Source organism: Takifugu flavidus, chromosome 6 (genome assembly GCF_003711565.1).
Source record: "Takifugu flavidus isolate HTHZ2018 chromosome 6, ASM371156v2, whole genome shotgun sequence".
NCBI classification, from domain to species: Eukaryota; Metazoa; Chordata; class Actinopteri; order Tetraodontiformes; family Tetraodontidae; genus Takifugu; species Takifugu flavidus.
This window is the reverse complement of record NC_079525.1, coordinates 9,662,881-9,690,099: the sequence shown is the minus strand read 5'-3', so window position 1 is coordinate 9,690,099 and position 27,219 is coordinate 9,662,881. Positions and strand designations below refer to the sequence as shown.

Genomic DNA, 27,219 nt, shown 5'->3' with positions numbered 1-27,219 from the left:
CACTTTCCAGCATTTTGAGAAAGGTTATTTGAAATAGGAATTTAATTTCTTTTATTAACTAAAATGTCTGATACCGTTAAATTCTTGTAATGTCTGTCTCAGACCAAAAGAGGGAGACATTTCAGCAGGCGGTTGACAGAAACGTTTGTTCAAAGACACCATCGCCATCACCTTCTGAAGTAGATGAAATTGAAGAAACACAGAATTGACTGTTCCATATCAGAGAAAACAGGCACGCTGATCTCAGCTGGCATGAGCCAGAAAGTTGCCATTATATTTTTTTTTTTTTAAAAATCCCACGACAAAAGCAGAAAATTTGGGAGAAAGGGGAAAACTCAGCTGTTTTGGAGGCCATTTGAGGTTCAGTGCTCTGCGGGTGTTAGAGTACAGCTGGAGAGATTATCCCATCCAACACACGTCATCAATGTCGCCTCACAACGAGTGTGTGCGCGTGTTTGTGTGCATTCAATAATCAGCCCAGTTGGAGACAGTCATAAGCCGACCTGGAATTTTCTCAATAAAGGTCTAATCTTTACAGGAAGTTGCTGTACAGTAAAAGAAGGGGGTCCTTTGTCTTTTTCTTGAATGTATCTAGAGAATCAAACCTTAAAAACAAAGCTGTGTGTAGAAACATCTGGGACCTCACCTGTTTTCTACTGCCAATCTGTAGTTAGTCTAAAGCAACTGGGCATTATTACACAAGCAATAACATCTTGACTTTATTCCAGTGCAAATTATTTTTCCTTCTTAAAAGACAAATGTCTGTATGCTTTTGACCACATAGTGAATTTATTGTTGTGGAAGAAGTTACACATTTACTCACTCATCAAGATCTTATTAGAAACTACAATACAAACACACAAACCGTGCCAAATGCAGGGTCAGTTGAAATATGGCTTCTACGAAGACAAATATTACCATATTACCATTTATTTTAATATATGTGTAGCATGCATTTGTCTTTCTCACTGCGTATACAGCAGTTATGTTGTTATATGAATCACATTGTCATTTTTCACGACCAATATTTATCATTTTCATCATTTTTGTTCTTCTTTGCAGAGCGTATGAGCAATAACTTGAGTGATGCTGCTCGCTTGAGGCGTCCGGATAAACTAGTTTGATCCATGTGTTTGTAGGGACAAACACTCTCGAGTCCTTTTGTGAAACAGGGCAGGACCTGAGGTCCATCGTTGTGGCTACAATTTGCTTTTGCTCACATTTCTGAAAAGGCTGATTTCTTTACTGCACAGAACTGCAGCTAAAATGTGGTCAGCATATCCAAACTCTTAACATTTAAAGATGTTTTAAAATACTCAAACTACAAATTATTTACTGCTGCCTTTTTTTTAGCTGTGAAGAAATGTGCTGACTTTTGGAACGACAGAGGCTCAACCTGCTCTCACATCTGTGATAAAGGTCCAGTCAGCAGATGAGCAGGTGATCAGTGGAGTAAAAAAAGAGAAAAACAGATTCCCTGGTAGCACTCTTATAGTTCCTCTCATATAGATAAAAGTTTGATGAAAATATCTCAGTTGGAGTTTGCGCGCATGTTCTTTCAAACTAATTTTGGGTGCAGTTTCACACACTTCACACACTTCTAATTAAAATATACCACTAACAAGTTTTTTTTTTGTGTTTTGGTATTTTAACTGTGATTGAATCCGTCCTTACAATTATAACACAATTCAAATTATGGCTGGTAGAAAGTTTCTTAAATCTCGTCTCTCATTTGATGAATGTGCAGCCTTGATGTTGAATCACTGTGACACATTTTCTATTTGAAAAAGCTGCAAAAACAACAACAAAAAAAAAGGCATCAAAGTGAACTGGATTGAGCAACATGTCCAGCAGGCTGAGCCTCCTCCCAGTTCAGCTGCAGTGATGAAACATCATTTCTCTGTGTGAGCAAGTCTGAATCAATCTTACTTACTCAGGACACACAAACCAGCCAAAAGCCTCCTACTGGGTGTTTGTTTGGGATGGGAACTTTATCTGAAATTGTGTGTGCGTGTGTGTGTGTGTATGTGTGTGTGTTCATGTGTGTGTGCGTGTATTCTAAATAGAAACCCTCATTCTATCAGTTAGTAATTGTTCTATTCAGTCAGCACTCGCTCTCTCAGAAAGACTTGCACACCTCACCAGGAAGAAGGAGGGAATTCTGGTGGACAAACACACACACACACGCACGCACACACACACCACACACACACACACACACACACACACACACACACACACACACACACACACACACACAAAGGGAGGTCCAGAGTGTTAAAACGTGTCATCTATGGACTTGATCAAACAAGTTAAAATACAGGAAATGAACAAATAGTGGGTGTGGAGGAAAAGAAATGCAAAGGATTAGTGTACAAGGAGAGAGCAACAAGTGATTTCGGAGCAGAGACCTGCCCCACCACGGTGAGAAACTCCACGTTTGGTGTTTCACATTTCCCCAGTTTCACTCCCATGCTGACAGTTAAACAGCGAGGTGTTATTACAGAACGTTGTCATTACAGCAGGATCTACCTACGTCAACAGGGGTGAACACTACAACATAAAGACAGCGTGTCATTGTGACGTCAGCGGTGTGTGTATTTTGTGAATGGACCTGCATGCATGTTCGTGTGTGTCTAATAAGCATATTGGCTTTGAGGATTTGAAGCATAGGTGTGCAGGACGAGCCTTCAGAGTGCTGTGGTCAGAATGATTCAGGTCTAGGAGCTGCTTGCTAACACACACACATACACACACCCAGGCTAGGGCCGCAGAGGGATAGCGTTTCCATTCCAGAATGATAGAGAGGAGAGGGAGGTGTGTTGGGGATCTGGGTAGTTACATTCTGGTTTGGTGAGTTTCAGGAGAAGGCGTTGTGTACACCATACACAGCTCGAATGGGAGGGAGACAGACTGAAAGGTGGAAAGAGAGACAGGGGAGAGAGAGGGAAGAGTGAGCGAGATGGAAGGCTGGGAAGACTCATGAGGAAGTATTTGGAGGCTTTAGGTTGGACACAGCCAGTTGTGGTGTCATCTTTGTGCAACCTTGATCGGAGTGACTTAGCCAACGATGGATTGTAGTAAGACTTTTGTGTTCTGGTTGTTTGTTTTTGGGTGGAGACGGTGTTCTTGTGGATGACTGCTGTACTCATGTGTGTTCAGAATATTTCCCTTTCTTTCCTCTCCCCCATCCTCCTCCTACTTCTGAGGAATGTGGGGCTTATGTCAGTGAGAGTCAGGTACAGACTTACTAATTACCACTGCCATTCCTCCCACCATCTCCCCCCCGACTCCCCCTTCTTCATCTAGATCTCTCCTTCAACTCTACCACCTTCAGCGCTCCCTCTCTCTCATCCACTTCCAGACTCTCTCTCTCCTCCTCCCTCTCTCTTTCTCTCCTGCTGTCTTTTCTGTATCCTACTGTTTCGTCTACACATCAAGACGTGACTGAACAGAGGACAAACAGAGAGGATCTGAGTCAGAATCCAAAAAAGCACAAAAAGAAGAAGAGAAACTCTGAATCTCTCTCTCTCTCTTTCTCTCTCTCTCTCAGTGTGTGTTGTTCAACGTGCCTGAGATCTCTTCTGAGTGTTTGGGGGACCTGTCACTGAAGACAGGAGGTGGCTTGACAGCAAACAAAAGGCCAGAGAGAACCTGACAGACAGCACAAAGGAGGAGAGGAAGAGGAAGGGAAGATGAGACACTGACGAGCTGGATTGTTGCTTTTGAACAGAAGAAGAAGACAGCAACGCTTCACGTCCACGTCTTGACATCCTACAGGTGGGACCAGAACTTTCTTTTTGCCTCATCTGCCTTCAATTGGTTCAGTTCTGCTGTTAGTCTGTGGTCAATTATGTTTTCTTGCCTGGATACACACACACACACACACACACACACACACACAACACACACACAACACACACACACACACACACACACACACACACACACACACTCAGTGGGTATCTGTGGGGACATTTCTTCAGCTGGTCCAGTGTTCGTGCTCTCCCAGCTGACTGCTGTAACCTTCACTGCAAGGTTACAGGACACCAACTTGATGTTTATGTGTACAGGGTGTGTGCGTATGTGTGTGTGTGAGGGAGAGAGAGGTGTTCTTGCCATCTTGCTCTGTGGTTCAGTGAACTGGTTGAGCAGGGCCCTGGTTAGCCTTGGCTGCCCTGTTGTTGTACAAACGTACACTTGGCTATGTGGTGTTTGACGGATGTCTGTTTGTCTGATAAACAGCAGCTGTCTCAATACTTGGCCCATCAGATCAAAATTGATTTTCTCTCAAGCTGTCATTACTAAGTTTCATTTACACTTAAACCACTTCTGGGGCTACTCATGGAGGAGCAGAGTGACACTGGAAGAAGGACTTCCTGGTGAATACCATAAATGTTACAGCAAATGGGAGGTGTGTGAAAGGTGTGTGTGTTGAATTGCTGGTCAGACCTGATGAAGCGATTGTTTTCATGAAAAAACATATCCAAAAATAGAAATTAGTGTGTTCTTTTGTGTCCAAAGAAGGCCTCAGCAGTTGTTTAAGAATGTTCCAGAAGAAATCTGCTTCTAACTGATACTGGACTAATGGTGTCACATCACCAACAACACAACCGAACAAAGGGCTGTCTAAGAAAGGAATTTATATCAAACTTTTTGTCTTAGCGCGACCTTCATGGTATCATGTTTGGGTCCATTCTAGTTTCAGTGAGACACTATTAGACAAGTGAAGGGCGACAGGAAGTGGAGGGAAGGATCCCTTTTATTGTCAGTGGGCAAAATGTTGCTCAGCAAAGAGAAAACACACAGAATATATGGTCCAATCACATGACGGTCACATGATGGTCTCGTGATAAAATTGGGGAAGCAGGGAATGAGTGCGTGTGTGTGTGTTTGTGTGTAAAGCCATAAGCCTAATCCATCAATATGGACTCAAAAATCTAAAGCTGTGTAGAGAGGGGGTGGAAATGGAGGTTGGGGGGGGGGGCACTTTTTGTTGTTTATGAAACACCTGTAACAAGATCTGATCAGTTCGCCCCTCTCTCTCTCTCTCCCTCTCTGTCTCTCTCTCTCTCTCTCTCTCACACACACATCCACATATCTAGAAAGCACAATGCCCACATTCTTCCCCTTGCACTCCCCCTCCCACACACACACACACACACACACACACACACCACACACACACACCACACACACACACACTCAGTGGGTATCTGTGGGGACATTTCTTCAGCTGGTCCAGTGTTCGTGCTCTCCCAGCTGACTGCTGTAACCTTCACTGCAAGGTTACAGGACACCAACTTGATGTTTATGTGTACAGGGTGTGTGCGTATGTGTGTGTGTGAGGGAGAGAGAGCGTTCTTGCCATCTTGCTCTGTGGTTCAGTGAACTGGTTGAGCAGGGCCCTGGTTAGCCTTGGCTGCCCTGTTGTTGTACAAACGTACACTTGGCTATGTGTGTGTTTGACGGATGTCTGTTTGTCTGATAAACAGCAGCTGTCTCAATACTTGGCCCATCAGATCAAAATTGATTTTCTCTCAAGCTGTCATTACTAAGTTTCATTTACACTTAAACCACTTCTGGGGCTACTCATGGAGGAGCAGAGTGACACTGGAAGAAGGACTTCCTGGTGAATACCATAAATGTTACAGCAAATGGGAGGTGTGTGAAAGGTGTGTGTGTTGAATTGCTGGTCAGACCTGATGAAGCGATTGTTTTCATGAAAAAACATATCCAAAAATAGAAATTAGTGTGTTCTTTTGTGTCCAAAGAAGGCCTCAGCAGTTGTTTAAGAATGTTCCAGAAGAAATCTGCTTCTAACTGATACTGGACTAATGGTGTCACATCACCAACAACACAACCGAACAAAGGGCTGTCTAAGAAAGGAATTTATATCAAACTTTTTGTCTTAGCGCGACCTTCATGGTATCATGTTTGGGTCCATTCTAGTTTCAGTGAGACACTATTAGACAAGTGAAGGGCGACAGGAAGTGGAGGGAAGGATCCCTTTTATTGTCAGTGGGCAAAATGTTGCTCAGCAAAGAGAAAACACACAGAATATATGGTCCAATCACATGACGGTCACATGATGGTCTCGTGATAAAATTGGGGAAGCAGGGAATGAGTGCGTGTGTGTGTGTTTGTGTGTAAAGCCATAAGCCTAATCCATCAATATGGACTCAAAAATCTAAAGCTGTGTAGAGAGGGGGTGGAAATGGAGGTTGGGGGGGGGGGGGGGGGGGGGGGGGGGGGGGGGCACTTTTTGTTGTTTATGAAACACCTGTAACAAGATCTGATCAGTTCGCCCCTCTCTCTCTCTCTCCCTCTCTGTCTCTCTCTCTCTCTCTCTCACACACACATCCACATATCTAGAAAGCACAATGCCCACATTCTTCCCCTTGCACTCCCCCTCCCACACACACACACACACACACACACACACACACACACACACACACACACACACACACACACACGAGGGGGCCAGGGGTGGACCGCTGAATCAGGTAATATGCAAAGTTAAATATAGTGACAAACAGTTGCTGATGGCACCAGGTGAGCCAACCATTTCCAGTCTGGAGGAAAGTTGAACCCTTAAGTTTGGGACATGTGATGAAAGCAAACCTGATGAGAAGGTCGCGTCATGTATCAAGTGAAAATCTGAGGCAAGAACCAGGAAACAAAGTACTTTAGTGACCCTGTTGACCGATGTGACTTCCGCCTTCTGAAGTCTTTGTGTGACAATAACTTATAATTAATCTTTTCTCTTTCAGAGGAGCCTTTTCCTACATTTCCCAGTATGAAAATCTGCCCAAAATAATATTTGCTCCCCATCATTCTCACACAATAGAAGGTTTTTCTTTGTTAAAAACAAACATTAGCACTTTTTAAATAACTAACACTAATTATCAATTTTACTTCCATCATTGAACTAAGTTGGAAAATCAACTTATAATTGTGAGTTCACAATTTTAAAAAAAATAAACTTCTACTACTACTACTGTTATATACGTTATAGGCATTTTATACAACATTGACATTAAAATTAAGATAAATGATTAAATGTTTGTACCATTTTAAAACATCCATTCACTCAGTTGGAGCTGAAAATATTGTCGGTATGTGCAGCTTAAAGAAAGACTAGTGCAGTTTTAACCTGTTTATGCACGATTGTACCTAAAGAAGGCGAGTTAGGCGCGACAGCCAACATAAAGCTGGCATAAAAGGAACATGAAGCATTTGTAATGGCAGCTCATCAAGACGTTGTGCAAGTGTCTATGTTTTGAGAACTTTCCACCAGCAATACTTTGTGAGTGTGTAAACAGGTGACATCCACTAACTGTGAAGGCTGGAACAACAATCTTCCTTCTCCTCCTCCTCCTCTCCACTGTTCAACCTCTGACCTGTGTGTAACCTGTTCCCCCACCCCCTGTGTGGTGACACTGTTGAACCCTTCACCCCCCCGCCCCCGCTTTCTTTTACTCAACCCCCCTTCTTCTCCCCACTGTCCTTCAACCTGCATGGACACTAATGCTCTTATTATGCTCCATTTCACAATGGCTTTTCCAACCCTTTCAGGTGATGGCATTTATTTTGGAAAATTCCTTCTTGTTTCACACATAAATGATAGCATTATTGCTGCAACGAGCTGTCTTAAACACGGTGTCCTTTTCAGACATTCAGATGTTTACCCTGACCTGTGAGGCTTTCTCCAGTTCTGGTAGATAAAGTGGCCTTCACCACAGCAAATATAACCCCCACATCCCCAGTTTTTGCTGATGTCACTTTCTGTTCTGATGGAAATAATTGTCCATGTAAAACATTCTCCTTCTTGGACTAATGTTGCCCTGGTTCCCTTTCACACGGATATTTGGGATTTATTTATTTTGATGTTTTAAATGTCCTCACATACTCCATTTTTGTAGATGTCTCCCAAATCTATGCACTAGATGTTGGTGACACTTGTCAGAATGATGGGTTGATCATCATATCATTATTTGTGTTGCATATTTCAACACAAATAACACAGGAGCCCCTTCACCATCAGTTAAAACAAACATTTAAACCCATGTACTATTGGCATTTGAGGATAAGTAAAATGACTAACCTGGGATTTTCTGTGCTCAGCTCCACACTGTGGACGACAGATAGGGTTAAATATGTTTAATGTGCGATTTTGCTTGCTGGTGTCTAGAACACAGTCAGCATACCTGTAACTCTATACTGTAAAGTGACAGAAAGAGCACATCAGCTCCATACTGGCATCTCTGAATGGCTCCCAATATGTTTCAGATGTGTATTACCTTAATGGTTTGGTTCTACCCTATCTCTCTGAATTGCTCAAACTGTACACTGGGTCAGGGTCACTGTCGTTGGTGGATCAATCTGAAAACCAAGGGACAGGGGAGCTTTGCCGCTCTCAAGCGTGCTCACTGACACATGTGACAGCTTCCTAGGTTGTGTATTATTGTTTAATTGTCTTTTATATAATTTCATATTCAGATTTTTATGATTTTATGCTAGTTGTTTAGGTTATTATTGGTGTACAGAACACCCGGCCAACTCTATTTTTATTCACATCTGTGATAATGATAATAAGGATTAGATTGGAATAATTTCAGGATCATTTTAATGAGCATTCCAACTCATTACTGTTTGTCCATAATCTAAATATCTGCATTTAAATCTTCGCTAAGATGTGAGTGTGTCTTTTATCACTGAGTATCTGTGTGCATTTTCTCTTTCTGCATACTTGCTACAGACAATGGGCTGTTTGTCTTCTTAGTAGGCTAAGAGGCAAAGTGTGTGTGTGTGGGAATCTATACAGTGAAGGGAATTATGGATATTACCAATAAAATCCAATCACCCAAACTGTATTTAAACACACACACACACACACACACACACACACACACACCACACACACACACACACACACACACACACACACACACACACACACACACAGTTCAGTGTGTGTTTCAGTAAAGATGGCTTTTATCTTATTGCTCAAAAGTTCTACTTTGTGTCATTTCCAGCTTATCTCTCTTTGATCTTTGGCTTGCACAATTTACATTCCATTCAAAGGTTTTTTGCAGCCATCATATTTAAGGGTGCAAAACTCTGTAATTATATGTCGTTATTATGAGTTCTTTTGTGACTTTGAGGCATGTGTTCATCTGGTGTGTGGACAGACTGAGACAGTGACTTATCTGAATTTAAGCTCTGGAACAAGTCAGAGATCAAAGATATTTTATATATTACAAGCACAAGCGGGAAATAAATATGATCTAGATGTCACATAATTACATCTATCTCCCTCTCCACCCTCCGTCTCTTTCCTTTGACCTTGGTTGGTCGCCACGCCAACAGTCAATGCTGCTGTGCTCTTATTGGTCAGTGGTCAGTCACATGACACATGAAGTGTGTGTGTGTGTGTGTGTGTGTGTGTGTGTGTGTGTCCCTTTATCTGCTGACACTGAGTTGAACTAGTCATTTGTTTCAGGATGTGACTTCACCCGCTGAAGGAGCATTAAAACACACATTAGCAGCAGACATTGGTTTTCCTTAGCAGCAACAAAGAGCTCTTTATATCATATACCTATTTATACACCTGTGCCTTCACAGACACACCTGTACTCCCACAGTTTATGGTTGAAGGGTTTATGATATGTGATAATCAGGAATAAATGATTTCCCTCAGGATGGGAAAGTGTAGCTGTTGTCCTCATGCTTGGTGAATCCTGGGATCATCTTGTGAGCCACAGTTTGGGCAAATAAGTCAACGTAAAACGTAAATTCATCTTTTTGAAACAGCAATGTTGATTAATGTGAAAACTACCCACATTTAGGTTAAAGTCTGAACTTTGTTATTGATTTGCTGTAAAGTGAATGGTGTGATTCACATGAGCAAGTGAAAAAAGTGCTGGTAGTGACGTGGATGCAGATGTGCTCCTGTGGTCTAAAAGGAAGTTCATTATCATTAGTTCGCTATCAGTAGTTAATTATCTTACCTTATTATCATAAGGGTACAAATGTGTGAGCAACACAGAAAATAAACAGTATATCCTATGAGTAGCTAGGAATATTTTGCTGTTTAATTGATTATTTAACTAAACTCTTGTTTAATTGTGTCACTGATGTGTTATTTCCTCTATTAGGCCTCATTTTCACCAGAACAGACAGAACTGCAGATGGTTCTAAGATGTCTTCACAGGTCAGGACAGGGAGACATGTCCTTTACACTACATTAGGACAACAGCCCATGTGCATGTTCAAGCATAAATGTATTTCCTTATTCTGCTTATCAACCAAAGATGAACCTACTGTGTGTGTGTGTGTGTGTGTGTGCGTGCGTGCGTGTGTGTGTGTGTGTGTACTATTTGACCATTGTCAAGCTGTTTTCATACAGATTCATATCAGACCAGTTGTGCCAGTTCCTTTCTGTCTGTTTCTCCGTTGCTCACCCCCATTATGGAGAACTTTAATACACAGGTAGGATCCTCTATGGGTGGGTTTGGATCAGAACACACCACATTTGTTCTTCTTATTGTTTTTATGACCTTTGTATGTGGTGGAAACTGATTTTAGATTATGTCATTCACACCTCTCACACCACTTTTGTTGTTGTCTCGGTCCAGTTTCTTTGTAATGTTTTATCATTTTAGGTCATGTAGGTCCATTTTCCCTTCACTTCATTCTTTTCCCCACTGATTGCTGATCTTACTCATGTTGGATAATGTTATTGATTTAATCAGCTTTCAAATATTTTGAATCTACATAATAACATACTTTTAACATTAATTTGCATGTGTGTGAGTGTGAGCAAGACAGAGAGAGAAAGAGAGAGAAAAAGAGAGAGAGGGAGGAGTGGGGGAGGAGGGGTTCTTGTGATAAAAGTCATCATGATCTTTGAATCACGCGCTCGTCCAACCTGTTTTATGGCTTTAAACGACATCATAACGCCCTGTAAACTTTGGCCTGCCTGTATCTCGGTACGTGTGCGGGATTACGCGTCCTTCATTAACAGAGTCACTGGTTAATGTGTCACTTCTATAATTACACACGCACACACACACTCACACACACACACACACACAACACACACACACACACACACACACACACACACACACACACACACACACACACACACACCACACACACCACACACACACACACAGCATTCTGTGTGATAAAGCTGCAGAGTCACTTTGTTGTTCAGGGCTGTTTAAGCATATATACATTTACACCATATTGTCACCATGACATCCTTCCTCTTCTCTATGATTCCTGTTTCTGGGAAATATGAGTGGAATGACTCTGTTTTTATCTACTAAAACAATTCAATTATCATGCACCATTAAGTAATTCCCTATCCTTTAACTTACGGTTTTAGCCACCCTAAAAAAAACCCGTTTATTCCTATATATAGTTGCATGTAATTAGCATTTTTTTTTATTGCATCAACTCTCATCTCCAATAATAACTTCAGAAAACTTTTTTTTAATAGAATTTCCAATAAAAATTTATTTTCAGTTTTTTTTCCAAAGGAATGTCAGTTGATGAAAGCTCTGTGATTCTATATTTTTGATAATTATGAGTGGTGGCTCTGTGTAGAAGTGTCCCAGCCAGACTGGAACCTCACTGTGTCCCGCCATGTCAGAGTGCTGGAGGATCAAACGTGATCAGTCCGGCTTTGGATATGGTTTTCGCTGCTGAGAAGCATCTCCAGAGCAGGACGCTGCCGCTGCCACCATGCTTCACGCTAGAGATGGAGTGTTTGTGGTGATGCTGCAGTGTTTTATGTTCACCAAACATATTATCTGGTTTGATGTTTCTGTCACCTCAAACCAAGGAACCTTCTTCCAATTGACCTTGACCTTGAATTCCAGCTGAGAGTTTCTTTCTCTTGACAGCTCTGAAGAACATCGAAGCAGCTAGAGCTTTTAACTCCTTCAGAGTTGTCATTTCTGTGGCTTCTGGTCTTCTTCTTGCCCTCACCCTCAGCCACCTGTAGGCACATTTAAACAAGCATCCTCCTTTAATTTGTCAATGATAGATTTAGCCGAACTGTGGGATGTTCAACAGTTGTTCCCCTATTTGATCTGGACTAAAATATTGCAACAACTATCAGCTGTAGAAAGGAGCAACTGATGGTAATGAGTGATATGTAATGGCCATTTAATGCTGAGAAATTATGTGTTAATGCATCAATTTACATACAGAGTGTGGAAGTCAGATGTGATCACAGAGACAAACAGATGTTCAGACGAAACTGTCCTAACAAAAGTGTTTCAACCTGTGAACAGATCAGTCTAGATGCATGTTAGAATAGGTGAGAACAGCTGCTGAGCATTTGACAACAGACCAACTCTCTAGCTAGTTAGAATCAGCAGGACAACAGCAGTGAAACTAAATCTTGTTGCCTTCTTGAAATACATTTAGCAAGCTCAAACTCTTGCTCATGGCTTTTATCTGATCACTGGCAGTTGCAGCCTTTACCCTTTACCTTCCTTTTGTCTTATTCCTTATCAGCCAGCAGAGAGAGAGAGAAACTTGAAGAGAGAGAGAAAGAAAGGTGGGGGTTACCTGTGGCCCCACCTCTCTCCTGGCCTTTGAGAATAAGTAAACACTAAACCACCTTTGCTTACCTCCACGCTTAAACATCCAGACGTAGGCAGGTACGGACAGTCAACACCAAAGAAAGTGAATGGATGTAAAGAGAGCAAGTTTTAAAAAAGTGTGACCGTGTTCAGGTTTTCAAAGACAGCTGGGTCTTCTGGGTGTGCTCATCAGTAGCCTCCACAGTGTGGGATACAGGTACAGTCTTCATGTCAGTGTGTCTCTTTTTGTCCCTTTTTCAAGGTGCCTCAGTGTTCCTTGCGTGTCCTGTTGTCCTTTGTTTTATATTTTTGATATTTTAATCTTTCAAGATTACCTTTCATAAGAGATGACCTTCGCTCTTGTTTGCATGAATGTCTCCGTCAACAAGCTTGGCAGTCATTCTGGTGGAAAGAGTTTGGCCTGGTGGAACGCTGCGTCATTTTCAGTTCACCTTCTGTTTATCAGAACCAGAATGATTGGAAACAGACAAACAAAGGCACTTAAACCAGTCGGTGGTTGGAATGAAGATAGAGATGGCTGACAAAGAAACCAGTGAAACCAGTGCAGTGGCATGACACCAGGATCTTTCACACTGTGTGTGTGTGTGTGTGTGTGTGTGTGTGTGTGTGTTGTGTGTGTGTGTGCATGTGTGTATGGGTGGGGGTGTGTGTGTGTGATTTCTTTTCAATTTTATTTCAATTCAACAAAGTGGAAAAACCATTTAAGAGAGACTTTATTTTGGATGAGAAATTGAAGGTATGGCTTCATACAGAAACACATACTGATAACAGCCCAGTATCAGTATCGGCCCATATCTTGAGATTTTCCATTGTAAAAGTCTTAACTTTATTTGTGGACAGGGAGGGCTGTTGTTTGCTTTCAAAATTGTGTGTGAAGGTTAGCTCCTTTAAAGCTTGTGTAATAGCGTCTGAGGGTTTAAGGGATTCTGAAAAGAAATAAGATTATATGCAAAGGTGATGCATCACCTGCCTCCAGTCTTAAATCATGCTGATTTCTTCTTATACACACAGAGGTCCTCTAACAGCCTTGCACTAGGAGTGTGTGACACTGTCAATGCCAGTCTTAAACAAATGTCCACAAGGGCCTTTAACAGGCTGGCTGATCAGCCTCAGGAATGTGTTTGCCTAAGGAAGAAAAGAGCCTTTCAGCTACAGGGTAAAGCTAAAGCTAAAGCAGATGATAAGTAATGATGGGGTCGCCGTCTGATACAGATCTCTTACATTTATCCGCAGCTGACCTTGTTGCTGTGTCACCACCAAGATTATGGAGGATACTTCATGTCTTTTACTGATGGCATCATACGAGCTGATGCAGGCTTGTCTGTTTGTTGTCACGGTTGTGTTTTAAGTAGTCAAATGTTTCAGTCCCAAAGCAGTGGGGGTTCCTGAGTTAAATGAACTGGAATCATCCAGTTTCAGAGATGGCATGAACTCCAGGAAGTTGCTTACCCAGCCTGCCTGACCTGAAATTCTTCCACCCTGTCTGACTTTAAGGCTGTCCAGCTTCCAGGGAGGTCTAACGGTCCCCTCCTCTCTACTCGTTAGCCTTGCTCACGCTTCTTTATCAGGCTTTTTCCTGCAGGGCCACCTCCCATACACTCACCCTCTTTCTCCCTACTCTTTTCCACATTTCTTCCTTGCCCTCTTCTCCACACCTTCCTTGTTTCTCCTCCCCCTCCTCTTCTTTGAGCTCAAGTGAACTAGAGGAATGTGGGTGACAGGTACACAGATGGGAGGAGGAAAAGTGAGAAATAAAAGGAAACTTTAAAAAAAAAACAACGAATGTATAAAAATGACATTTAGATCATTTCAAAACATTGTGTGGCAGTAAATAAATATGGAAAGAGACGCTGGTTGCTGATATGAAAAAGGAAATCCAAAATAATGAAAGACTAAAGTTTGTGTCAGATATTACATTGAGTCTGGGTGAACCCAGCTTGTTCAACAAGCTGTGAGCAATTGAGTGAGATCTTAGTGAATAATCATTTTATTTAAATCTCACCATAAAGCTCATTAGAGTGGGTGGCTAAATTAGGCCATATAGTTGAATTAGCATTCATACTGTAAATTGACATAAATCACACATTCTTGTTCACTTTTGATCATTTATGTAGAGTCAACATTTTTAAAAAGACAACAAAAAAAGCAATTTTTTTGCAGTCTTGAGTATTTTTAAGTTTCTGGTTGTGATTTCAGGAAAATTTTTAAAAAGTGTGTTGCAACCTCACAGGTTATATGACTCCACAAACATTAACAGCAGGATTTCAGTCTTGTGACACGCTACTGATTTACTTAAGTCTCCAACTGAGATAGTGATTACCAGCACTGCTTTATTGCTGACTTAATTCCTGCTTCAAGGTTTTGTCTATGTCACAAATTCCATTGTGTGTGTGTGTGTGTGTGTGTGTGGTGTGTGTGTGTGTGTGTGTGTGTGTGTGTGTGTGTGTGTGTGTGTTAGAGGACCAATGTAGGAATAATTTGATATTTTCTCAGGAACAGAGAGTGCAAGATTTGATGTACCCACCTCCTCCCAGCATGCTCCTCCAACAAGCTAATGATTTATCATTTATTTAAACAACGTGCCTTTTTTGACATAAGGTTTTTATCACCAAAATATGCTTTAATGTGAATAGAGTACTCCATTTAGGGATGTTTACTGACTAACAAGAGGCTAAGCTGTGTTAGCTGGCATTAGTGCCATCATGTTTGTGTCCTGTGGAAATGATTTCTGAAAACTTTGCAATGATTACAGGCGAGAAGCTGAAAGTGTTCCCGTTGTGTTTCATTGATTTATGTTGAACAGTTACCCACCAACCTGAGTGGCTGATGTGTTCCTGTGCAATCTCTGGAACGTCTGACCCCACTGAGAGCTGTCCTGAGTACTCATTGGCCACTGCTGATGACTGAGTTAATCTTTGACTGGCCTCATGAGTTCAGAGGAAAGACCTGATCTGCACACATCCTTAACAATCTGACAGAAACACAAGCGGGGGGGATGGGGGCGCGGGGGGTTCTTATGCCCAGCTCTACAATTTATTTTTGCTAATTGTCACCAATTGTCACCGTTTCTGCTGAACTCCTGGAAGCTATGACTGTTTTTTCAGGATCTTCTACTCGGCTGCCATCCTTCTGCTTGAGCTTTTACCACCACTTTGCTTATTTGCATCAGAGTTGTCAGCTTGGAGAAGCTTTTTGCGTTTCTTCTCGTGCTCCCTGTTGTCACAATCACGTGTTCATTGAATGTTGTGGGTTTTTGTTTCTACTCATCAGTCTCAGTTTTTATGCTAAGTAGTCTTAATTTTGTTCTCCCAGTCACAACTGAGGGGTTTCAGATGAAACTGCGGCTCGCTGCTGACCACTCATCTTTCCTTCACCCCTTCTTTTCCTGTTTAGAGTGTTTTATTCAGACCACTGGTGGGAGCTTTTAGACTTGATCTCCGTAAGCAGGAGACATTTCCTCATTTGGCTGTTTTTTTTTCTCTCTGTCGTCTCTTTATCTGCTCTCTTGACTGCCCAGGAAGGTGTGTGCTGTTTGCTCAAGTTAAGCTTGGTCAGGAACATGTTCACCGTTGTTATGTACAGAAAAAAAGCACACACACATGCCCGCCCGCCCACACACACACACCACACACACACACACACACACACACACACACACGCGCACGCACACACACACACACACACACACACCACACACACAACACACACACACACACACACACAGTGACAGTTTGACTTGCTGACGTGACAATCAGTCGCGGTAACTCCCAGTTGTGAGTTTCTAAATCATACAAAGCCAGCAGCATGAGGAAGCATTCGCCGGCCAGTTCCTGTCAGTTTGTCTTCACTATGTGCCGCTCTCAGCAGAAAAACACTGTAACACTTGCACATTTTCTGGGCCACGTATGTATCCTCTGCAACGAACGTCACCTCCATTTAGAAAAGGAGGGAAGACCTTTGGAAAATGGCTACAATCAAATAACATCAGGACACAGTGACTGATGTTGGGCTGTGCTGAATGGCTGCATGACTATCATATTGAAAGAAACAATGAATAGATAACAGTTTATATTATGTCAGGGTGGTTTAAACAACTTTAAGGGAAAGTATTTTAGACCTGTGTATGAAACGTTTTCTCAGTTTCACTGCTTTATTATTCATTTGAGGTTTTAAATTTGGTTTAAGAAAGACATGACCTCTCTGTGTTTCTCAGATGGAATCAAATAGAAATTACACAGAAGAAAATCAACAGTTTAACATAAAAAGCTTATCTTGAACTCGATTTGTATTTCACAAGTCTCGCCAACAGGTTCTGCCTGTCGCTCCGCCCTCATCTGCTCTGACTTGGAAGAAAAACTAGGAAGTAGTTTTTCTTCCAAGTGTGTGCATGTGTGTGTGTGTTTGGGTGTGTAGAGGAGGCTGGCCCTTGTGTTTAGTACCCTGCTGTACCTGTCTCTCAGGGAGGTGGACTAACACTCCCAGAGCAGGCAGCCAGGCAGCGGAGCAGTGTGGAGTAACAGGGTAGCTATCCTCCCATCTGCTCACTCTCTGCTTCTCCTTCCTCTTCTCTTTTCCACCAACATCCCATCTGCTCTTAAGTCCTTCTCACAGTTCCTGCTTTGCTTCAGTTTTGCTTCCTTTTCTCAGTTTCTTAGAATCCTCAGAGTCTTAATAATTTACCACAACAATCTATCTCAGTTAAGGACCTGATTGATTCTTCTGATTGAGTGGTGCAGACCGGCTGTGTGTTGTGTGTTAAAGCAGCAGAATTAGAGTGAATGCTCTCTGGTGTTGTTCAGGGGCAACTAGTCAGATGCACTGACTCAATCTCCTCCACGTGTTCACCTGAATGTGCACACAGCTAAGATGGCGGCATCCATGGGACTGTTTAGAAGGCTGGATCAGTGTCACTCAGGATCGAGCCACAAACTAAGAGGTGCATTGTTCCTTACTGCTAAACACACTTTCGAGCATTCTTTGCTCCCTAATCTGCAATAAATTAGGAGCCCCAGAGAGGTCCACTGGATTATAAACTTCTGAATACCATGAACACATGATACGAGCCTTGTTTTAAAGTCGGGTCAGGGTTCTTCCTTTTAGTAGCTTCTATTAATGATTTGAAGGGAAACAAAGTGGAATTTGCTCACTGTAGTTAATCAGTGTGGATGCCCTAAATGCTTTTCTTGTATACCTATAAAACAATTGAGGGAAATCAGGTGCCTCTATCAATCATAAACACAACCTAATGGCTAACCTCCACAGCTGCAGTCAGAAGACTTCGCCTCAGCTTCTTAGCCAATAAAATCATTTACTTCCTGCCTTCAGATGCAGCAGCAGAGCTCAGAACCTGTACAGCAGATGAACCTGGCTTAAAAAAAAGTTTTTTTTGTTACAATAAAGAAGAAAAACACCAAAGAGAAGTTCTTTAGAAGTTCTCATCTTTCCTGAGTCAGATTTTAAGGTGTCATCTTTACACCCTCTGAGTTAAAGCAGTGATTTGTGTCTGCTGTGGTTAATCATCTACCTGTAACTGCCTCAGTTTTCTTGTTCTGTTTCTCTCTGTGTGTCTCTCTTACACACGTACACCAACACTTAACAAACAGGATAAAAACCTATATTCTTTCTTTGTCCATGTTTCCTTTTTTGGATTGTCAACCTCTTTTGCTGACTGGGCCAACATATATACTTTTAAAGAAGGTTCTCTCCTGATAGAGTAGATTCATTGTTTTACACTGTTGTCGATGTCTTTGACTCTTCAGTGAGAAAAACAGGCAGTGCAACAGTGGTCAGCACTGGGGAAGTTGAGAATATCTTTCAGTGATCAAAAGCAGGAAGTAGGTCACCCCTGTCTGAGGCTGAACACATCACATTTTTGACCCAATCAAAATAACCTTTAAAAAAACACACGGCCTAAAACAATTCCAGTCACATTTTCACAGCTTCTTTTTTTTTTATCAGCAAGCAGAACTCCCATAGTGAATGTTGTCCTCTCTCTGTCCTCAGCCGGCCAAGATAAGGCTGATAAGAGATGGCCTTATGTTAGCACTTTACACACTAGAAGGAACAGAGGGAGGGACAAGAAACATATATATTCATAAGAGGTGACATGCAGCAACCAACTGCTACTTGTTAACAGCATTTGAGGGTGCAGCTGAAAGCCAGTTACAGTGTCTCAATCAATGTCCAGCTCCACATTGTTTTTTCCTTCCTTTAATCACTGACGTGATGATGGGCTGTGTAGTCTGCTGTGACAGGTTGACTTGGAACTGAATGCAGCACCAGCACAGTGTGGAGATTCTGGGATTTAAGTTGCTGTAGAATTTCCCCTTCTGAATGCCAGCAGTGTTGGAAAATAACAGTGTAAGAGGTTTATGCTCAGGAAGCCGATTTCTGGCTGTTCCATGTTCTTTTTATAGGACAACAGCTCTTGATGTGAACTGAAAGATGCAAAAGCGCACGCACGCACGCACGCACATGTACGCACACACACAGACACACACACACTAAGAGCATGTGACCTAGTCATACTGGATGAACTTTGAGTTGAAATTTTCAGTTTACAGCTCTTAGTCTTGTTGATTGGGGTCAGAGGGTAATAAGAACTCTTAAATCTCCTCAAAACAAGAGCATAAAAGTGCAGATAGAAAAGGTCCCAGAGGATTTAGACATAAAGTTCCACTGTTTTACCCAGATCAATCTGTTGAGTGGTTGATTAATAACTATTGTTTAATTGGCAGCTGTGATTGTGTGTTTTTGTCCTCCTGATATTATATTAACCATTATCTTTGGCATCATTTATTAAAGTTCTCTTTCCCATCTCAGGTCACAGATCTGATTGGATGTTTTTGTCAGAATGACAGCAGAAGATCCCACTCCCTCCTCTGCAATGAGCCACAACACTGCCCCCTCCAAAGCCTCCAGTGCCTCCCACCATTCCTTTCACGGACAGGTCAGCATTCCAGAAGGTGTCGTGGGTACCCCCAATGAGGCTGCGCTGGTGGCGTTAATGGAACGCACTGGCTATGGTATGGTTCAGGAGAATGGTCAGCGCAAATATGGCCCCCCTCCCGGATGGAATGGCCCATCTCCACCACGGGGATGTGAGATATTCGTGGGCAAGATCCCAAGGGACGTTTATGAGGATGAGCTGGTCCCAGTGTTTGAATCTGTTGGACGAATCTATGAGATGCGGCTTATGATGGACTTTGATGGGAAGAACAGAGGGTATGCCTTTGTGATGTACACCGAAAAACACGAGGCTAAACGGGCTGTTCGTGAGCTCAACAATTATGAGGTGCGCCCTGGGCGACTGCTGGGAGTCTGCTCCTCTGTGGACAACTGCCGCCTTTTCATTGGGGGCATCCCCAAAACCAAGAAACGTGAGGAGATCCTGGAGGAGGTCTCTAAGGTGACTGAAGGGGTAATAGATGTGATAGTCTACGCCAGTGCGGCAGATAAGATGAAGAACCGAGGTTTTGCATTTGTAGAGTACGAGTCCCACCGCGCAGCAGCGATGGCTCGCAGGAAGCTGATGCCTGGACGCATCCAGCTCTGGGGCCATCAGATTGCGGTGGACTGGGCCGAGCCAGAGATTGACGTGGATGAGGATGTTATGGAGACAGTGAAGATCCTCTATGTAAGGAATCTTATGATGGAAACCAGCGAAGAGACAATCAGAAAGGTCAGAGGGGTTTAGTAGTTTTATTATTGTCTTGTACTTTTTAATCTATTATACTTTATTTGTCTGAATATAATTTTAACCCTCCCCCAAACCAGGTGTTTAGCCAGTGGAATCCTGGATGTGTTGAGCGGGTGAAGAAAATCCGAGACTACGCTTTCGTCCACTTTAACTCTAGAGACGATGCAGTCCTGGCAATGAACCACCTCAATGGCACCGAGGTTGAAGGCTCCTGCATAGAGGTGACGCTCGCCAAGCCGGTGGATAAAGAGCAGTACTCACGCCAAAAGGCCTCCAAGGGGGCCCCCGCCACTCCAGAAGCTACTCAACAAAATTATGTTTACCAGTGTGATCCATATACATTGGCCTACTATGGTTATCCCTACAACACTCTAATTGGACCCAACAGGGAATACTTCATCAAAGGTTAGAATGGCTTATGTCTTCTTTATTGCCAATACATAAGCAGTCAGTGCACATACACGTTTCTTTATTAATTCAGCTAACATGAATCAAAGCACTTGTATATGTCTAACTGAAATAGTCAATATTTAAATTTCAATTCGAAAACCAGACAAATGCATAGCTACTCAAGCATGTCTGAAAAATGTAATAAAATCTAATATGCATATTGAAGGTTTTTGGCCACCCAAGTATGCTGGTGGTCTCATCTATCTTTAGTGTTAACCTGACTGGTGTTGTGTGTAAATGCACTGACTGATCCTGTAAAACAATTTCATCCCTGTTTTTTTTAAAAGCATGCACAAAGTCATTGAATGTGTTAAAGACATGCTACTGTAGGAACAATGGCCAAAAAACAAAATTCTTTAAGTGGCCATGATGACTAAGATAATGATGATTTGATCATTAAAAATTTCCTTAAGATTTATAAAAAACAAAACCTAAATGACCTTTGCGAGAATAGCATCAATCAGCCTGTTAAACGGTTAAAGTACACAAAGGTGATGGAACAATGAATGCAAAGCCCGTTGCCATGTGTGATTATATATGTTTTTGTTGGGTGGTAGGAGGAAAATTTACTTGACTTTCGACAATCATTGTGTTTTGGTTTTCTTTCCAAAGGATCCCAAATGATACAGAACCATGGTAATCTCTCACACCCTTGCTCCTACTCATTCCTCCAATGAACAATGAGCTTTCCTGGCATATGACAAACTATTCATTCTCTAACACTGCCCTTCTCTTGCTGCGCTGTCACCTTCCATTTCATGAAGGTTTACATTAGAGATGGAAGGAAAACTGACCTCACAACACCATTTTCATTACCAGAGTCTAGATATATATATAGACCTGAAAAGCAGTCAGAATAAAGTAAACTATCTTGAGACTGAACTGGAATAAAAAGAACAAGATGATGCAGAAAAATCATGTTCCCCTAAATTTACGCTCCATGAATTTTCTTGATATATTCAGAGGTTCTAGATTCATGTCGTAGCTTATATGGACATTTTAGTTTTAGACCCCTGCTGACCAAGAAATAAACACGACCTCTGTCATCATATTATTGTAATTGTATCTTAAGCAGGTACTGTGCGAGGTCGAGGTCGCCCCATCGCAGGTAATCGTACCCCTGGACCACGGGGGTCTTACCTGGGGGGTTACTCTGCTGGTCGTGGCATCTACAGCCGCTACCATGACGGCAAGACCAAACAGCCTGAAAAACCCCATGAGCTGATGCCCAGTTTGGAGCTTGCTGCCTCTGTCAACCCTGTTGGCATCAAGCCTGGCACAAGTCAGTGAGCCAGATCATCTAAACTGTCCCCCTCCTCAAATGCCTCTGTTCAAGTCCAACTCTTCCTTTGAAGTTCCTTTCCTGTCACTCAGAAACCTTTCAATGGTGGCTGTTGCTGGATGGTCATGTACACTTTGACCTTTTATGTATTTCATGGCGAAAAGATCATTTTGTGATGACCAGAAAGTATCGGCTGTCCTCATTTTCACATCTTTCTTTTATTCACTTGATACTTGTTGTCCCACATGTTCAGATGACAATGGCACTGTATCAACATCACACAAGTGCCTGAATTTCTATTGGACTATCACAGATCACTGATTTCAATATTACGTCGTTATTTTTAGAGAAAATGAAAGCTGTGTTTTTATGCAGTGCAGTTGTCCATCTGAACCAGCCATAGTTTTACTGGGATGTTCTGTTTCCACATGTGCATTCAACTCGACAATTTTTTTATTACTGATCCGACTCATTAGAATGTTTTGATCTTTATGAACATGAAAACAGGTTTAGTGAAGAATGTAGAGTTGAAATGCAAAACTAATCCTCCAAACTAAACACCACCTCCTCCTCCTTCTTACGTGTCCGATCGAATCAAAGGATAATACCAGTGTACACCATTGGGCCCACACCGTAGGGTTCTCATTTCCACCACTCCACCGCTGGTTTGTGTGAATTCTGGATTACTGTAAGTGGATCCTTTCACACAGGTTGACGTCTGAGCACATGATGAACAGTAATATTTTCCTACTGCACTAATCTGAGGCCGACGATGCTCAAGCATCATTGTTGGGAGCTGAAGTCATTTCTATAATGATGGCTTGTTAATAATAATAATAATAATAATAATAATAATAATAATAATAATAATAATAATAATAATAATAATAATGTCTGAAATCGGGATTTTTCTCCAGAGAGAAAATAATTCATTCCTGAAACAGGGTTGACATACTGGTATTATTCTTGAATCCTAATTATACTTAGACATAAAGGGTGCTAGACTTATCGCTAGAGTTTTTAGAAACATGTAACATTAGAAAACTGCTTCTTGTTTTGCTATCATATATTTAAGTCACCCATTTATTGCAAAGATTTTTGTCCATCTGAAACAATGACAAACATGCTCTCCCTCCCCATCCTCTCCCTTTCTTTGCTCCCTCTCTCTCACTACCCCCTCTCTTTCTCTCTCTCTCTCCCTCCACCTCTTTCTCCTTCTCTATCTCCCTCTCTCCCTCTCTTTTCCCTCCTCCCACCCTCCCTCCACCCCTCTCTGCATATTGAGACATTGAGGTTAGCCCTCAATTGAGAGTTATAATCCACAGCAAACTCCCACACCTTGTAGAATATTTCCTTTTCCTGTCTAACCTGTCTTCTTCAACTATTTTCTTATTTCTTAATAATGAGTCATTGTTTCAGACTCCATCAGTCCTTTCATAGATACCCTTTAGTTGTAGAGTTTGTGCGTGTGTGTGCGCATGCGTGTGTGTGTGTGTGTGTACGTGTGTGTGTGTGTGTGTGTGTGTGTGTGTGTGTTCCCTATGGGTGTGCCTCTCTTCTCTGTCCTCATCCTGGCTGCTCTCTCTGCTGTGGCTCTTCTATTATCCCAGCTCTCACTCTGCTCTCTGTCTATGTGCAGTGGCTCTGTCGGCTCTGGGCGCTCAGTACCCAGTGTTCAGTGCACCACCTGCAGCCAAGCTGATGGAGGAAGGGAAGGTGCACACAGTGGAGCACCTTATCAATCCTCTGGCCATGCAACACCCTGAGCACACCAACACTCCTGCTGCTGCCACAGTCCTTCCTGCTGTCTCCACTCCTCCACCCTTCCAGGTGTGCAGTCTGGTATTGTTCTGTCTACATTTCAGACATCCTCACTCTTCAACCATGGGCTGAATTCATCCACATTTCTTAGTAGCTCGTAACATACTGTACGGCTTTATGGCTCTCTCTCACTCTCTGTTTCTCACTGTCCCCAGGGCCGTCCTATCACCCCCGTCTATGCAATGGCCCATAATGTACAGCGTATTCCAACAGCTGGGGGCCTGTATGGAGCGGGTTACATCCCAATTGCAAACTACGCTGCCAACTCTGCAGCTCTGGCAGCTCTGCAGAAGAACGCAGCGGTTGCAGCTGCAGCGTATGGAGGATACTCCACCTACACCGTCCCACAAGCCTTCCCAACAACCGCCTTCCAGCTGCCTATCCACGATGTCTACCAGACATATTGATCGTGTCTGTAAGGAAACTAAACGATGCCATTCCTTCTTTCCTATCACACAGGCATCCCTCTAAGGAGACAAACATGTAAAAGCTCTGAGGACTGTGATGATGGGATGTGATTATGGGATGAGGTGTTGAAGACAGACGATGAAATGATACAGCAATATTGAACACCCACCCGACAGCCCCACCCAGGGTATACCATAGAGCCTAGCAACTGCCTGCTAGGCTTTATTAATATTAGCATTATGATAAATCTTATTCATTAAAACACAAAAGAAACAACAAACCAACAACAAAACAAGCATTGCTCTCTGCAGTCACTGTTTTTTGTTTCCATCTCCCTCTTTTTTGCCATCTTGTTGCTCCAAAAACACTGAAGGTACTTTTTATTATTTATGAAGATAATATACGTTTTTAGTTGTGTGTAGTTTTCTTTTTCCGGGTGGTATTTGCTCACTGACACAGGAAAAGGGGTTTATCACCACATCCAACATAAAACACAAAAGCAGGACAGTGCAACAGCAACTACTGACACAAAATGTTCCAGCTGAGGACTGGTTTTAGGATGACTGTTGTTTTCATTTATCATGTTATATTTTTCCTACCTGTAGGCTGTTTCTAACGAATGTGCATTGTATGGTGCCATCCATCCAGGTTGGTTAGAGGTTATGCTACATTCCTGTATGGTACTTTTTTGGTTTATCGCCTTTTACTTGTGCTTCATGGACATTTTAAATGAAGGTTTATTTGTGAGGCTCATTTGTCTGTAATTAGTGCTTTTGCTTCATTGTGGAGATGCTTTGAGATTTGAAAACAAGTTGCCAGTTCTTTGGTGAAGCTATATAATAAGAAACCAAAGGGCACCTTTTCTCCCCCAACAATGAGCAGCTTCATGTAAAAGCCTGTTGGGCAGTGTCTAGGAGGAATGTGTCCATGAGTTTGTCATTCTCAGAAACTGCTGACTGATGGGGACGAAGACTGAACGGATCTTTGTGTTTTTAATCTCATTTATATACATTTATAGGGTTTTATGATGGGGGGGGGGGGGGGGGGGGGTTGAAAGGAGAACAAATATGGAAAGAAATGTTTAACTTTCTTTATGGACTGAAGTGTTTGGTCTTCTAATTAATTTAGTTTCTACCCACAAAAAGGAAAAGGACAAGAGAAATATAAGACTAAGTCCTATGGTCTTCTGGTTAAAGACTGTGCCACTCTACTGTGCCTACTTGTGAGTAGGGTATATGCTACCCATTGTTTTGACTGTGATAAGTACAGTGGACAAACAGATGAAACTTGACTTTTTCAACATTTTTATTTCCACTTAATTACATTTTTTTAAGCGTATAGGTGGAGGAGATGATCCTGCAGTCTCCCTGCTCTCAGTGTCTCTTCTGTCTTGGTTTGTGTCCTCTGCACTGTGCTCAGTCGAGGTGCACTTAAAAAATGTATTTATGAAAGGCAAAAGATTGTGTCTGGATAAAGAGCTATCAAAAACAGAACATAAATTTATATTTAAATTTGCATAGTTTAGAAGTCTGAATGGACAGCGCCATATACTGTAGATAAGGACCATAAGAGCTGGGCACTTTCTAAACTCTGCAGTAAGCTGAAAGGAAATGTGATGTTGGAATAACTGCAGAGATACCTCATGCTGAAATATACAACACAGCATCAGTGAACGTACAACAACATGCGTGTAAAACACAATAGATACATTCAGCCACTGGTCATGAAGTCAGACTCCAGAGATGAGTTTGAATTATGGTTTGCATATCCAAACCACTATTAGGTCTGACTTTTATAGTTTATTCCATTCATTCTATGTTTTTTTTTTAGATTTTGACATTATATAGTGAATCATATGGTCCAAGAAACAAAATAACTTTAGCAAAATACCACATAACACTCCAATGTCTACATCTGCTTTTATTAAGTTCTTTATGGTAACAATATGTCAGGATATATTTAATATATGCATGACATGTTTTGTGTATGAAGTAAGAAAAAAAGCGTAATATATTCTAAAACATGTTGCTTTTCTTTATTTACAATATCTATAGGGATACAAGTCAGAGTAACAAATGTAGTTTTTAGTTTTTGTGTGTGCGTTTTTTTTTTTTGCCAAAGTGTCCAATGATTTTTAAAAATTCAAGGTTAGTTTTTTCTAGTGTATTGCTTTTGCTAATTTAAGTGGACTTTGGTGTTATGAGAGGGAGCACAAAGACCTTCACATTCAGCTACATTTTATCAGCCATAACAAAGCAGAACCCAGAACCTTTTGAGCTTCCTTTGTTTTAAAGTGAGACACATTTCTCTAAGTTGCATTACAAATATGCCTTTGAGATTAGGCTGACAACTGAATGTGGATGCAAATGTAACTCTTCTGTCTCCCACTTAAAACACCTGCTTCTGTTCTGTTGCCTGCATTTTACCCACACTTCAGAAGCAGCAGGATGAGGTTCTCCTGTGATTGTGTCAGTGTGATGGAGCTAAACATGCCTAGTCTAACATACAGTAGCTTTTACCTTTAGAACTCTTTCTAGTGTGTGCCTTATTACCAAGATGTGCCCTTAACTATTACTTTGTAGACCTGCAAAGATCTTTTTCTATCTGTTTAAAACAAAAAGAAGCTTGTTTGGTCCTATTTTATTTATAGTGACAAAGTAGTTAAATAAAGCATTTTCAAAAATGAGGTAATGATGTGGCTCATTTCTGTCTGTTATTAAAGATGTAAGATTTTACTAATTGCAGAAATGTGACTGGAACTCAGAATGTATGAATAATGGTGGTGAGACAACGCTTTGGACATTGTTTCATGAAGCTGTCTGTGGTGGTTCTAAACTTTAGAAACAGGCTGTTCAATATATCTTCCTTATCAGTGATTCTTTGAAGAAGAAAGAGTATACAATATGGAACAAATTTACTCTTTATTGTTA

At 41.8% G+C, this 27,219-nt stretch overlaps 2 protein-coding genes and 1 long non-coding RNA gene across 13 annotated transcripts in view; 2 read left to right on the top strand and 1 right to left on the bottom strand.

The window, feature by feature from the left end:
• The first annotated feature begins 2,405 nt into the window (after window positions 1-2,405).
• Window positions 2,406-27,219, top strand: part of si:dkey-117m1.4 (uncharacterized) — a 56,438-nt gene continuing 31,624 nt past the window's right edge. Inside the window, exon 1 of the mRNA XM_057035352.1 lies at window positions 2,406-2,409. The gene's annotated coding sequence lies outside the window, so the exon portion shown is untranslated. The remainder of the gene's footprint in view (window positions 2,410-27,219) is intronic.
• Window positions 2,840-26,975, top strand: rbm47 (RNA binding motif protein 47). 10 transcript variants are annotated; one of them, XM_057035370.1, is made up of 8 exons: window positions 2,840-3,080; window positions 3,554-3,780; window positions 19,452-20,310; window positions 20,406-20,733; window positions 21,391-21,414; window positions 21,854-22,060; window positions 23,700-23,890; window positions 24,037-26,975. In XM_057035370.1, exons 3-8 carry the CDS (start codon window positions 19,483-19,485, stop codon window positions 24,286-24,288), a joined length of 1,830 nt encoding a protein of 609 aa, XP_056891350.1. In that variant the 5' UTR covers window positions 2,840-3,080; window positions 3,554-3,780; window positions 19,452-19,482; the 3' UTR covers window positions 24,289-26,975. The 10 variants fall into 10 exon arrangements, with proteins under 10 accessions (XP_056891350.1, XP_056891354.1, XP_056891355.1 ...); XM_057035364.1 differs by having other exon boundaries at window positions 2,843-3,080; window positions 21,851-22,060; XM_057035374.1 differs by lacking the exon at window positions 21,854-22,060.
• Window positions 11,503-14,220, bottom strand: LOC130527158 (uncharacterized). 2 transcript variants are annotated; one of them, XR_008950945.1, is made up of 4 exons: window positions 13,851-14,019; window positions 13,596-13,754; window positions 12,944-13,063; window positions 11,503-12,016 (listed from the first exon to the last, which is right to left on the bottom strand). It is a non-coding gene; the product is annotated as an uncharacterized LOC130527158 (long non-coding RNA). The 2 variants fall into 2 exon arrangements; XR_008950944.1 differs by lacking the exons at window positions 13,596-13,754; window positions 13,851-14,019 and adding an exon at window positions 14,079-14,220.

What these genes read in the sequence shown, in the direction of transcription:
- rbm47 (XM_057035364.1), top strand. Translation starts at nt 19,483, where the DNA reads ATGACAGCAGAAGATCCCACTCCCTCCTCTGCAATGAGCCACAACACT. An exon ending in CAGGGAATACTTCATCAAAG is followed by an intron (nt 20,734 to 21,390) that starts GTTAGAATGGCT and finishes TTCTTTCCAAAG; the next exon opens with GATCCCAAATGATACAGAAC. An exon ending in CCAAATGATACAGAACCATG is followed by an intron (nt 21,415 to 21,850) that starts GTAATCTCTCAC and finishes TTGTATCTTAAG; the next exon opens with CAGGTACTGTGCGAGGTCGA.